The sequence below is a fragment of the Eptatretus burgeri genome, chromosome 1 (assembly GCF_056783735.1).
Source record: "Eptatretus burgeri isolate ZD-2024b chromosome 1, Ebu_testis_v1, whole genome shotgun sequence".
NCBI lineage: Eukaryota > Metazoa > Chordata > Myxini > Myxiniformes > Myxinidae > Eptatretus > Eptatretus burgeri.
The window spans coordinates 70151853-70165961 of NC_140961.1; the positions used below are offsets into that span (position 1 = coordinate 70151853).

A 14109-nucleotide genomic window follows, 5' to 3' on the forward strand; every position below is an offset into this window, starting at 1 on the left:
CTGAATCGAACGCTTTACAGAGATCAACATAGGCTGCAAGCAGCCCCTGCCGAAACTCTCGTCTGTGTTCGGTGAGGACACGAAGTGCAAGGATACAGTCAATCGTTGACCTCTTTGGTGTAAAGCCTGACTGCTCTGGACGCTGGTGCTCAAGCAGATGGTGGCAAACCCTATCAAGAATTATCCGAGCAAAGACCTTGCCCGGCACTGAGAGCAGCGTCACCCCTCGGTAGTTTTTGCAGTCTTGGCGATCACCCTTCCCTTTCCAGAGAGGGACAACAAGGCCCCTCTTCCAGTCAGTTGGGATGATGCCTGTGTTCCTGTGAAAAGAAGAGTGGCACAGGTTTCTCTGGGACTGATAGGAAACCTTCCCCACCTTGTTGATTTTGGAAGAGATAGTGAAATGGCAGCAACAGAATGTGTCATTGATGAGGCCAGAGTATACTGGACTGCTCTGCATGGCCAAAAAGGGTTCAGCTGTTTGGATACCCTCAGGCAGCATATGTTTGTCTCTTCAAAATTAGACCTTAGGTCACTGCCAGCAACAGAAGATGCGTTTTACTTCCTTGTTTTAAGAGCATTGTATCAATTGCTTCTGTATAGACGTGCACATCTCAGTGACCGAGCACTTCCCCCAGCCACAACATTTGGCAGAACCCTTATCAATGGAAAACTGGTCCCAATTCTCATGTCTAAGCCAGCCAAGCCAAACATAGACAAAACGGTGTCTTGCATGTGCAAATTATCCAAATGTCTGAAACGATGTTCATGCAAAAAGGCTGCTGTGCCTTGCTGAGTGACATGCATATGCCTTGGTCAGAGAGGTTCATGTGGTGGAGTTGTTTCAGAGAGTCTCTGAAGAGGATGTTTCATGTCACAATATTGTGTTAATCCATTTCTAATTTTATCTTCCTTAAAACCATGGCATGTAAAAGTATGTTCTTGTTCCTGACCCCATTGATAGTCAAGCATTTCTGAGTTACATAAATCTTTTGTTGTTTGACATATAACCTTGTCAATTGAAGGTAGGTTAAATCTACACCAATTGTGATATAGGAAATGAACTCCTCTTTAATATGAGGGGTCATTTGTGTATATAGGTTTAGTGGTTATGATTTTAGGACAATATGAATTACCCCTACCCCCATCCTACATCTTCGCTTTTGCCAACATTTTGTTATCAGAGGGGGCTCGCAAAAGTGTTGACTGTGTTGTTGCGCAAGAGTTTCACCATTGCCAACATTGGTTTTCATATACTCAAAGGGTGTCTCTTTATGAAAATCAACACAAAAATTTTATAGCAGACCGGGCAATTTTTTTTTAATTTTGATCGGTTGGCTCCCGGACTAATGAGGAACAAACGGTTTACACATATGATATCATAGGTCACATGATTTGGCAGCCATATTTGATTTACCCTTAAAACCTGTAAAAATACATCACTCAAAAGAAGTCCTGGTGAGGGTCTGCAATCTCTGATTGCTCTTTTTCTTGTTTTTCAATGTATTGTAATTGCTATTGGGAGTGACATGATGTGATGTGCAAAAAGGAGTTTTGTCTATCTTGCTTTCCTTTTAATTATGCTATGTTCATTGATGCTTTTGTGGAAACTCATTTACATTTGCAATAATTTGTTTTTAGGGCTTCACAAATAAGATATTCAATGGATTGAATTTTCTTTTCATTAATATCTGATTAATTGTGAGCAATGCTCTATGCAATCTCAATTGAATTCGAATTATGGTAAACTGAGCTGTTTATCTTTGCAAGCTGTTAGAGTTAGGGTTAGGGTTTGGGTTTGCTCCCACGTGGGGTACCTCAGGGATCAGTACTATTGATTTAACAGCTGTACAAGACAAATAAAACCAAAAAAAGGGAAAATATGTATATTTTATGTGATGTGGGTTCCAATAAAATGTTTCAGTGTTCCTCTTATTTCAAGTTATCTTGAATTTTCTTTCTCAATCAAAAACTCCTGAAAATCCGTTTTGGTTGACTTCTACAATTTATGACGTGTTTTATTTTTTTAATTTTTCGTCCACCATATGATTGCAGGACCAATCTCAAGTGTGCTGGTGAATCGTTTTACTTGCAGGCCAGTTATGATTGCTGGTGGCATCCTGGCATCATTAGGAATGATCATTGCCTCATTTTGCACAACCATGATTCAGCTGTACGTGATGATAGGAATAACAGGTAACTAACTGCCCATGTGTCCACACCTTTTTTTCAAAGGAGAGGTGTCATTTTCTGCTTCTTTTCTTGATAAGTCATAATTGATATAAATGGGAACTGAGTTCATATGTTGGCTATTATCGGTTAAGATATGCATTTAAAAATCCATTCAGAAAGTTTTATTAAATTTTGCTACTTGGTTAGGGCCAAACTTTAAATTTACATCATTTGCCTGATATCGTAGCTGCAACATTGCCACAGAGAATTGAGAATGTTGATTTTTTTTTTTTTTTTTTTTTTTTTTTTAAGGAAATTAATGCCTTTGAATCTATTTTGCATAAACCGAGGTGATGATGGAGGAGGAATGAAGCCAAATATGCAACTTTTTTGGTTCTGTTGACGTCGATTTTATATTGCTATTCGTGGGGGGTGTGTTCCTGGAAAATGACGCGAATAGTGAATCTGCCAATAGCATGGCATTGCTTCAATGGAAAAAAAAGAGGGATAGGTTCCCAGCGGTTCCTGGTTCATCAGGGAAACTTTTTAAAGTTTTAAAAATCTTTTCCACCACGAATGCACACTATTTCAGTTTCATTTAAAAATGCTTATACATTTTTTTTAAAAAGACAACACCAGGTATTGTTTCCATTGCTTATTGAAGGAATGTGATTAACAGTTAATTAAAAGTGATTAACCAACCACACCATTAAAAAAAAACAACAGGTACCATTTCAAATTTTTATTTGTACAAACACACAACTTTTCAGATGGTGACGATGATGATGATGATTATGATGATGATTTAAAATCCAGTGAACTCAATGGAGTCATGTGAAGACCACGTAGGTGAGGGTAATGAGTTATGCACGGAAAGGCATGTCGGTGAGGGTCCTGAAGGAGGTGAGGATCCTGATGAGTCACTCACCGAAGGGGATGCAGGATAGGCAGGTCAAGGGTATTGGTACTCCTGAGGTGGATGGACCAGGGCAGAAGAACTCTGTGATTGAGAGCTGCCTGACAGATTGCCACAGGTTTTGATGCATCTCCTTATGTGGGAGCATCACGTCATCCATCCCCCTCGTGAACATTTGTATTGGCATCTTTTTCCAAAACATGCCAGTCTTGTCAGTGTTGAACACCTACTATGGCATGTACCCCTTCTCCTGGATAAGCTGCACGAGTTGAACAGGCGACCTTTTGGCCACCTCCTATTCCACGCAGGCATGTTCGCCTGTCAGTTTGACATTGTGGAGACTGTAGCGTTTCTTGAAGTGTTAATACTATCCTCTGCTTGCTTGGAATAGACTTGGGATGCTCATAACTGCATCACTCATGTTAGCACCACCCGCATCAGCCAGATGAGTGTACATGCGCATCGCCTTTGCATGAATGAGGTCCACTTAAAGGCATGTTCTTCTGCACATTGCCATCAATGCATACACTGACGGCCTTCTCCATCTTTTCTGGCACTCGCCGCAACACTTTCTCAGATCGCCTTCTTGTTCTGTTTGTAACGAATGGTGGATTCATTTATTTCATAGTCTGCCCACAGAAGCCAAACTCTGTCCTTTCGACTGCCGGTCCAGCAGATCCACGTTATCACTCAGGTGCATCACTTTCTTCTGCCTCCTGGCAGTCGATGCAGCTCCAGCACTGGTATTGTGCTTGGGAGCCATGTTTGATCAATGATTCAGCAGGTGGTAGATGTGGTGAAGCTTTTTAATTGTGTAACTCATGGGTGATGATGTCTTCAGAAGCTGGTAAATAGATTTATTTGTGTAACTCTTGGGTGCTAATGTAGATTTAATTGTGGAACTCGTGGATGCTAACATTTTATGCAGCAGGTGATACAGTGGAGCGTCTTTATCGCATGAATGGTGGGACATGCGGCGCAGTTTGTTTTATAGTGTGAATGGTGGGACATGCTGTGCAGCTCGCTTATAGCGTGGCTGGTGGAAGATATTTTTTTTGCTCCCATGAAAAACTGCAAACGTGAAGCACAGGGCTGCAAAATGCAGAAGCAGGTCATGCGTGCGGATCGTGGAAGATGCGCTTTTGCGTACGTACAGCTGCTCCATGTGTGGCTGGTGGAAGATTTGTTTTTGAAATATGTCCCGATCGGACATGCGCAGAGAGGCGTGAGATAATATTATTACTCTGTCTGCTTGCCTGGCAGTCAAACAAAATTGAAAATCATTCTAAACAGGAAACTTACTGTTTTTAAGGATTTCATAAAGGACACAAAAAAAGCCATGGAGAACGAATGTAATGTTAGTGAGGGTGAGGTACTAGATACTGGGTAAAATAGCTGTAAACCCCGGAATTAATTTATTTTTACGCCTTTAAACCTTTATTGAAGTTGAATTATGTATTTGAAAACTGAACAACACAAATCACCCTCATAATACTTCCCCAAGAGCCTCCAGTTTTGCAGTACTTAGACATCTCTATGGGGTAGTGTATGACAGCTTCATAGTGCTAAAGTTCTGGATATATATATATATATATATATATATATATATATATATATATATATATATATATATATATATATATATATATATATATATATATATATATTTTTTTAAACGATTTTTAGAATCTATTTTTATTCATATTGAAGTACAGTTAGTATATATTTGAACACTGTGTGGGGATATCGTGTTCTATGAACTCCATGTTTGTTAATTGTGCTTTTAGTTAAAGTCTGCATTTTTCTGGTGTTTTTGTAGGAATGGGCTTGGCCCTAAACTTCCAACCATCACTCGTCATGATTAGTCATTACTTCGACAAACGTCGGCCATTCGCCAATGGACTATCTGCATCCGGTAGTCCTGCTTTTCTTGTAATATTCTCACCACTTGGAGAATACTTGGTAAACAATTATGGTTGGCGTGGTGGTTTTCTTATAATCGGTGGCTTACTTCTCCACTGCTGTTTGTGTGGAGCTGTTATGAGACCTCTCAAGCAACCTAATAATCAGGAATTTGTTTTGAGAAACACGGATGCTAATTGTGTTGCAGTACATGACAGCTTGAAAGCATCCAGAATGAAAAGACCTCTTTTTGACTTCACTGTTTTAAAAAATAGGAGTTCTGTAATTTATTTGGTTGCTGTTACAATAATGGTGTTGGGTTTTTATGTGCCACCACTTTTCATTGTTAATTACGCCAAGGACATTGGTATATCTAGTCCAAAGGCAGCATTCCTTCTTTCAGTTTTAGGCATTGTTGACATTTTTGCACGTCTCTTGACTGGTACTGTTTCCAGCCATCCCAGAGTCAATCCCTACACGACCTACTTGTTCAGTTTTGCTTTGCTCTGCAATGGCTTAACAGACATCACATCCTTTTTCATATCAAACTACAATGATTTTGTTTGTTACTGCTTTTTCTTTGGTTTTGTATATGGTGTGGTGAGTGCACTACAGTTTGAGGTTCTCATGTCTATTGTGAATAGAGAGATGTTTTCCAGTGCTGTCGGCCTTGATCTTCTCTTTGAATCGGTGACAGTTCTGGTTGGACCACCAGCAGCAGGTTGGTATGGCCTTGCATCACTGACCATCACAAACTTTTATTGCTATTTTTTCGATGTTATGCTGTACACTTAAAATGCAGTGTTCAAATGGAAAGGTGACTGAAGTAAGTTTGAAGTTTTGAGAGCTGAGCTGAGGTGTACGTGCGTGTGTGTGCGCACATACGTACAAAAGTTAGTAGGGCACTTTTAAACTTCTGAATATTCAATCCATCTGGGACCATGATGGATTGGATACGTACAGCAAATCTATGAATGCAGTAAAAACATTTAGTCCAGCCTAATTTGGTCTCTGGGGGCACTGCATGCAGAAATTCTTGCAGTGACAATGGTCTGTGATTATGTGCCAGGCTTCTCGTGGCACCAACTAGTTTGTTACCCACCATCTGGGAAGTTGCAGGTTATGTTATGTTAGGTTGTTTGGCTGTGAGCAGGATATCTCAAAAAGTTGTGGACAGATTTGGATGAAATTTGGTGGACAGGATGGGTGTGCAACAAGGACGAATTGTTGCATTTTGGTGAAGATCCGGATTCTAGAATTTCAGTGATTCTTCAACAGTGAGAAATGTGGCCAAAACTGATATGTAGCACAATATTTTAAAAAAGTTATGGACAGATTTGGATGAAACTTGGTGGAGATGTTGGTAAGGTGACAAGAAAAAGCCAATTCGATTTCGGTTCAGGTCTGGATCCAGATCCATCCTATCGGTGGGATAGAAAATGTAAACTGTTCAGCCTGGTGGACGTATTTTCTCAATCCAGTGCCAATCTCATTGTTTATGCAATTTATTCAGGTGACATCATGGGACAGATGAGAAGCAAACTTCTGATGGGGACAAATGCTGAATAATGATGCCCATTTCATTTTGAGATCATCCCATAATGCTATGTGTGGAGAATGTTACTTCCTCATTGGATCCAATGGGAAAACTATAGCAATACCAGATGTCCCCACGATGACAGCAATGGCTGAATATTGCACTGGAGCACTCAAATCTGAGCCTGGAGAATGGCATTCCACATGAGAATTGGCTCCTGTTCCAGATTAAGGACATACATATATATATATATATATATATATATATATATATGTACACTGTTACGTCTGAGGGGGGGGGTATGCATTCAAAGGGTAATTAGGATGTTTAATTAGGTATGCCATGCTGTTCGAGTTGTACCAGGATCTCGATGTAATAAGTAGCGATTCAGTGGTGATAAGTTGTCTAGTAAATGTCCATTTCTTTAAGGGGGAAATAATAATTGTCACGTAATTAGATAGGGAGACGGGTTAGGGTAAGTGTGTATGCGTAAACCCTTTTAGTATTCCCTGTAGGCTTGCCTTGACGTAACAGGACAGTGCTGCGGATGGCTCCGCCCCTTGATCACGATTGGCGGAAGGCGACCGCAGAGGGCCAATAAAAGGGCTCGATTGGAAGTGACGAGGACTCGAGTATAAAAGGTTCTGTTTGGGAAAAGAAGAGGAGGAAGAGTCATAAAAATAAAGCGTCTGGTCGAGGCTGTTGGGCTCGGAACGCGCGCTCTCGTTGCACTGGTTCGTTCCTCGATTTGCTGTGCCTCGTGCCTCACCTCGGTTGGCTCTGGAGTTCTGCTGGCTCGGAGTACGGGACCGAACGGCGGGCGGACCTGCCTCCCTCTCCTGCTCGCATCTTGGCGCCAGAACTGGCTCCCTGGCGGCTGTGAGCGGTCTTGGGCCTACACCAGGAGGTCGACACCACCAGGAACAGCACCACGGTGGCTGGTTGGAGCTCACAGGCAGGAAACCGCGGCTCTGCATGGAAGGGATGACGGAACCTCGGCACCACCATGTCTCCAGCTCCTGACGAGCGCAACGCCGCTCGTCCGGCGCCAATCCAGTGACTGTTGCATCGACACCACGGGCAAGCCTGACCACCAGCTACGGTGTGTGTGTGTGTGTGTGTGTGTGTGTGTGTGTGTGTGTGTGTGTGTGTGTGTGTGTGTGTGTGTGTGTGTGTGTGTGTGTGTGTGTGTGTGTGTGTGTGTGTGTGTGTGTGTGTACCTGGCGCCTTCGAGGGTTTGAGATTTGTATATCCATTGGAATTGTTTGTGTTTTCCCCACGCCCGAACCCACACCACCATCCCGTCGAATCGCCCTGGATCCCTCCTCTTGCCGAGTCTTATTATTATTTCTGGTTAGAGAAATAAACATTATTAACTCAGTGAAAAGTAACTCGTGCCACCTTCCTTGTCCCGTTTGCTGGAGAGCGATTAAAACCGCCATCTTTGGGTTATAAAAAAATAAACCGCCTCCATCGTTTTGGCTCATTCTATGTTGGCGGGACTGTTCAAGTCCCGTGGACGTCACATTGGTGTCAGGGTGTTGGATGTTCGAACCCCTCTAAATTATATTTGGTATCGGGAGAATATACCAGGATTAAAATGTCGCCACGAATTGGAATATAAAATTACGACAGAAAAGCGCGCAAGCGCGGGAAAATTTTGGCGGGATTTTTCAAATTAAATTTAATTGGCGGCAAACGGGACTTCTGCACCATGGCGGATGTGCAGATGTTGGAGGAGGAAGGCCACGTGTCGGGGGAAGAAGGGAGAGACGGGGGTAGGATTGGAACCCCCCCCCCCCATTCCGAGCGTGGACCGTGCTTCATTGCCCGTAATGGAGCCGGCAGCGCCGGAAACCGGCGCGATGTCGATCCAGACAATGTTGGAAAGTTTAATGAGTGCAATTACAGCACAGGGGGCAAAAATGACGGCACATGGGGCAGAAATGGCAAATCAATTGGGGGTAATGGGGGAACAGTTGGGTGCACAGATTGATTTAATGAGGGATGAATTGGGGGAAAAGATGGAGAAAATGAAAGCTGAGATGCAGAAGTGTGTGGATGTTAAATTGTGGGAAATACAAAGTAAATTCGAGGATAGATTGGAGGAAACAAAGGTAGAAATTACATTGGAGGGGGAAAATATACGGAAAAAATTGGTAGATAAAATTGATGCAACGAACATTCAGGTTGATACAGTGGATGAAGGTCTGGAACGTCATCGTGCCTGTGTGGATGCTCGTATGCAGCTGCAAGTAGAAGAGTGGGGAGAGCTGAGGAAGCAAGGGATGAATTTGGCGGAGGAGGTAAAAGGATTGGAGGCTCGTTTGGATGAACAAGATAAAATTATGAGCCAAGAGGGAGACTTGTGTAAAGGCTTAGTAGAGCCGTGTTTTGTAAGAAGAGTGTCCGGGTTGGTTGAGGAGCAGCTACAAACTCGCGACGGAGCCTTGGAGGAGGTTGTGCGGGCCCAGAAGTTCCTGCGGGAAGAGGTGAATCGGTCCACTCGACGTTTGGAACAGGAGGCAAAATTGACCCATGAGACCCTCACCACAAAACATCTTTGGCCACAGGGGGCTCCGAAATTGGATACGCAGCCACAAGGGTGTTTGATCCCTGGGCTGGATTCGGACAAGGGAGAAACTGGGAAGCCGGTCACCGGAAAAGTGATCCCCCTGGTAAATTTTGACAGGTCAGGGAGCCTTGAAGCTTTTCTGACGCAATTTGAGTGCATTTGCCGACTAAATGGGTGGAATGAGCGGGAGCGTACAAGGAATTTGGTGGCAACGTTGCGGGGACCAGCCGCTGATGTGTTAAACTTGATCGCGGAGGGGATGTTGACCAGCTCCCACATTTGCGAGGCGTTGAGCCGTTGGTTTGGGTTCGCAGCAAACTGTGATCTGGTGCGGGCCCAGCTCCAGCACCGCAGATTAAAGCTGGGTGAGACAGTGCAGGAGCTGGCACAGGACATTTACCAATCAGTTAGGATCGCGTATTGGGACCTAACAGTGGAGGCGTGGGACAGACTGGCACTAGAGAAATTTCTAGCTGCTCTTCCGGACCCTGAGGTCTGAGCCCTGGTGGAGTTACAGGATCCACCCACCGTTCACCGAGCGGCCGAGTGCGCAGCCAGGCTGGCCTTATGGAGTCGGCTGGGTCGGGTGCCCGAGAGGCCATCGGTGACGAATCGACAGGCGGAGATTCGGGATCAGGGAGGGGGGCTGGGAGAAATTGGCATGACCCAAATGCTTCAGAGGATAAATCCTCCTGCTGAACCGCCAGGTCTATTCGAGGTGCCCTTACCGAGGTCGAGTCCGGAGATCACTGTCGGGGGTCGGGGAGACTAGATCGGGCTTAGCATATAGGGCCATGCTCGGCTGGTGAGATTGTGGCGAAGTGCTCTCCTTTGGTGAAAATAGTGAATTGTGGGAAAATTGCCATGGGTTTGTAAGTTCTGCTGGGTTTTAGAGTGACAATAGGGACAGTGGGTAATTGGTAACAAAGCGGGCACAAGTGGCTGTCCAATGGCTGGTGCGTGGATCGGGTGAGAAGTGCTGTGTGAGTTGTTTCAAGTTAAGAAGTGAAATGTATGGTGCACACATTGATTTTTTTTATTGGACATGGTGTGGTAACAGGGAAGGTCATGGTCGGTGAAGTGTTAGAAATGCAGGTGTCACATGTAAGGCCGATGGGGTGGGGGGAGTCATGTGGGTTTTGTGGGTTGGGACGATGTGCTTATCCGCAGGGATTGCTGAGGCTCACGGCGAGTGGGAATTGCGACCCCCTTCAAGGAGATTCACCCCTGGTGGCTGATGGTGACAGTGTCTGGAGGCAACTGGGAGAGGGTCTGGTTGGGTGACCAAGGCGGGTAGGACCTTGGCGACCCAGGAAGGCCAGAGGAGCTCGTGAGACCCTTTCCAGTGTGTTGTATGGGGTGAGAGCTGATGGCTACCAGGGGGTGGGAATCAAAGGGCATGGTTGCACCTGAGATGCCCCCATCATCTTGTGGTAACCCACCCCACGGCCATGATGGGATTCAGCCTGCATCATTAAAATCGGGACCATGACCTAGAAATGTGATGATGACCATGGTGTGAGTGTTGTGAAGATGTGTGAGTCCCACTCGATCCCGTACAACTTGATATGTGCAGCAAGGGCATGATGTCCGCATAATTTTGGGGTCAAGCAAATTTGAAAATTGGCTCCCCAGGTAACGCTGGCTCTATTAGCATCCACTGGGGGACGCGGTCAAGTGTAAATATCCCGTGAATAGTGTCGTTAAGGCTTAGAGTAGGAATGCAAAGTATAAGTGTTGTGTTTTTGTGGAACCTTTTGTTTCACCTCCCCAGATCACTGGAAGAGTGTTGGACAGGAGCAATGATCCAGAGGATGGAGTGCAACTTCGCTCAGTGCTCTCATGTGATTAAATAATAATAATAATAAAAAAATGAATGATTGTTTAGGCGAGGATAAGGCCATAAGGGGGTAGTACGTTAAGCAGGATAGGTAAGTTAGCTGCGGCTCGCTGCCCATTGCCTCTCCTACTTTATTTCGTTAGGTTAAATTGGTGTGAGTCAGTAAGTGTTAAGGCTGGTACGGTAGCGCCTGTGATATACCTTGCAGGAGCTGCAGTACCAGAGGAGGGGGCAGTGTTATGTCTGGGGGGGTGGGGGGAGGTATGCATTCAAAGGGTAATTAGGATGTTTAATTAGGTATGCCATGCTGTTAGAGTTGTACCAGGATCTCGATGTAATAAGTAGCGATTCAGTGGTGATAAGTTGTCTAGTAAATGTCCATATCTTTAAGGGGGAAATGATAATTGTCACGTAATTAGATAGGGAGATGGGTTAGGGTAAGTGTGTATGCGTAAACCCTTTTTGTATTCCTTGTAGGCTTGCCGTGACGTAGCAGGACAGTGCTGTGGATGGCTCTGCCCCGTGATCACGATTGGCGGAAGGCGACCGCAGAGGGCCAATAAAAGGGCTCGATTAGAAGTGACGAGGACTCGAGCATAAAAGGTTCTGTTTGGGAAAAGAAGAGGAGGAAGAGTCATAAAAAGAAAGCGTCTGGTCGAGGCTGTTGGGCTCGGAGCGCACGCTTTCGTTGTGCTGGTTCGTTCCTCGATTTGCTGTGCCTCGTGCCTCACCTCGGTTGGCTCTGGAGTTCTGCTGGCTCGGAGTACGGGACCGAACAGTGGGCGGACCTGCCTCCCTCTCCTGCTCGCATCTTGGCGCGAGAACTGGCTCCCTGGCGGCTGTGAGCGGTCTTAGGCCTACACCAGGAGGTCGACACCACCAAGAACAGCACCACGGTGGCTGGTTGGAGCTCACAGGCAGGAAACCGCGGCTCTGCGCGGAAGGGTTGACGGAACCTCGGCACCACCGTGTCTCCTGCCCCTGATGAGCGCAACGCCGCTCGTCCGGCGCCAATCCAGTGACAGTTGCGTTGACACCACGGGCAAGCCTGACCACCAGCTACGTTGTGTGTGTGTGTGTGTGTGTGTGTGTGTGTGTGTGTGTGTGTGTGTGTGTGTGTGTGTGTGTGTGTGTGTGTGTGTGTGTGTGTGTGTGTGTGTGTGTGTGTGTCTGGCGCCTTCGAGGGTTTGAGATTTGTATATCCATTGGAATTGTTTGTGTTTTCCCCATGCCCGAACCCACACCACCATCCCGTCGAATCGCCCCAGATCCCTCCTCTTGCCGAGTCTTATTATTATTTCTGGTTAGAGAAATAAACATTATTAACTCAGTGAAAAGCGACTCGTGCCACCTTCCTCGTCCCGTTTGCTGGAGAGCGATTAAAACCGCCATCTTTGGGTTATAAAAAAATAAACCGCCTCCATCGTTTCGGCTCATTCTACGTTGGCGGGACTGTTCAAGTCCCGTGGACGTCACAATACTTAAGTCCAAAATTATTCATACCCTATGAAAAATCTGAGTTTTGCATTTATCTCATACCTACAAGCTGGAGTGGTGGAGCTTTCACTTCACCCAAGGACATTTAGTTTGCATATACAAATCCACATATATTTTGGCTCAACATTATAGCATAACAATAGAAATGTTAAGATTTCTGTTTTTATGCCTGTCCAAAATTATTCATACCCCATACCAAGTCTCAGAATTGAGGCCAATGTTTGTGATAATGCACAGGCTTTTGATATTCCTCAGATTCTTTATAATATTATGCAATTATTCCAAGATGTGTGCATACAATCTGAATGCATTGCAAATGTGGTCTATTGAATGTACAGTGAGGAATGTTATAGAACACTCTGCTTTTCGACGATAAATTAAGGGGAGCTGATGCAATCATTCTCAGGTCATTGTCAGCATGGTGAAGAAGAAAGAAGTCAGTGAGGGCCTGTGGTTGTGCATTGTGAATGCTCACAAGGAGGGGAAAGACTACAAAGCAATTTTGAAGCAGTTCCGAGTGCCAGTTGCCACCATACAAAGCATAATTAGGAAGTACAAGGAGTTCCACACTGTAAAAATCATTGAAGGACGTGGTCGGAAGCCAAAGGTGTCGCCTCGTCTGGCAAGAAAAGTATGGCAAGAGGCCAACAACAATCCACAGATCACTATTAAGGCTCTTGATCTCCTGAACAACCTTGTTGAGTCTGGGAGATATCAAGGCAGACACTCCAGCGGACGTTGCACAAGGGAGGGTCTCCATGGACGCCGACCAAGAAAGACTCCCACTCCTCCATCCCAGGTACAGAAAGGCTCGTCTAGCCTTTGCAAAAGCTCACCTGAACAAAGATCCAAGCTTTTAGTCCTCAGTTCTGTGGTCGGATGAGACGAAAATGGAGCTTTAAGGGCACAGAGATGTTGCTTTTGTTTGGTGTAAGAAAGCTGAAGCATACAACCCTAATAACACAGTCCCGACCATCAAGCATGGAGGCGGGAGCATAATGCTTTGGGGATGTTTTTCAGCCAGTGGGCCCGGCAATCTCGTCAAATGGCATCATGAAAATGTAGCAGTACATCAAGATCCTTGAGGAAAACATCAAACAGTCCGCAGAGAAACTTCACCTTGGGGAGCATTGGACGTATCAGCAGGACAATCATCCAAAACACACCACCAAGTCAGTCAAGAAATGGTTCCGGGATAATGGTGGAGACGTTCTAGAGTGGCCAAGCTAAAGTCCGGACCTCAACCCAATGGAGAATCTGTGGAGGGAGCTCAAGACCGGAGTGATGGCAAGGAAGCCTTCCAACCTCGAAGACCTGGAGACCTTCGCGAAGGAGGAGTGGCCAAAATCCCTGTAGAGACATGAAAAAACCTTGTGAGAAAGTATAAAAACCGTTTGGAGGCTGTAAACACAAACAGAGGCTTTTCCATTGATTACTGAATGTGACTGAACTGATCTAAGCAAGGGAATGAATAATTCTGGACATGACATTTTTTTGTAAATCTATCAATAACATACACCCGAAACAACGTATTTCTTGAAATGTCTCTTGCAGTGATTCTTTCAGCTGTTTGCCACATTCTTATGTAACTTAAGCCAGAAGAAACTCATTCCTCAAATAACATGATTCAAAATACTCCAAATTTGGTAAGGGTATGAATAATTTTGGCC

At 44.9% G+C, this 14109-nt stretch overlaps 1 protein-coding gene across 11 annotated transcripts in view; it reads left to right on the top strand.

The window, feature by feature from the left end:
* The window catches only part of LOC147034693 (monocarboxylate transporter 4-like), a 119378-nt gene that overhangs the window by 103394 nt on the left and 1875 nt on the right, over positions 1–14109 (top strand). For 8 of the 11 annotated variants that reach the window (XM_085887263.1, XM_085887298.1, XM_085887284.1 and 5 more), the window contains 2 exons: positions 2056–2196; positions 4908–5711. In XM_085887263.1, the coding sequence (XP_085743389.1) occupies positions 2056–2196; positions 4908–5711 (945 nt within the window). Of the gene's footprint in view, positions 1–2055; positions 2197–4907; positions 5712–6786; positions 10947–14109 lie in introns of those variants that run through there. The other 3 variants (XM_085887335.1, XR_015059810.1, XR_015059808.1) reach the window with 3 other exon arrangements.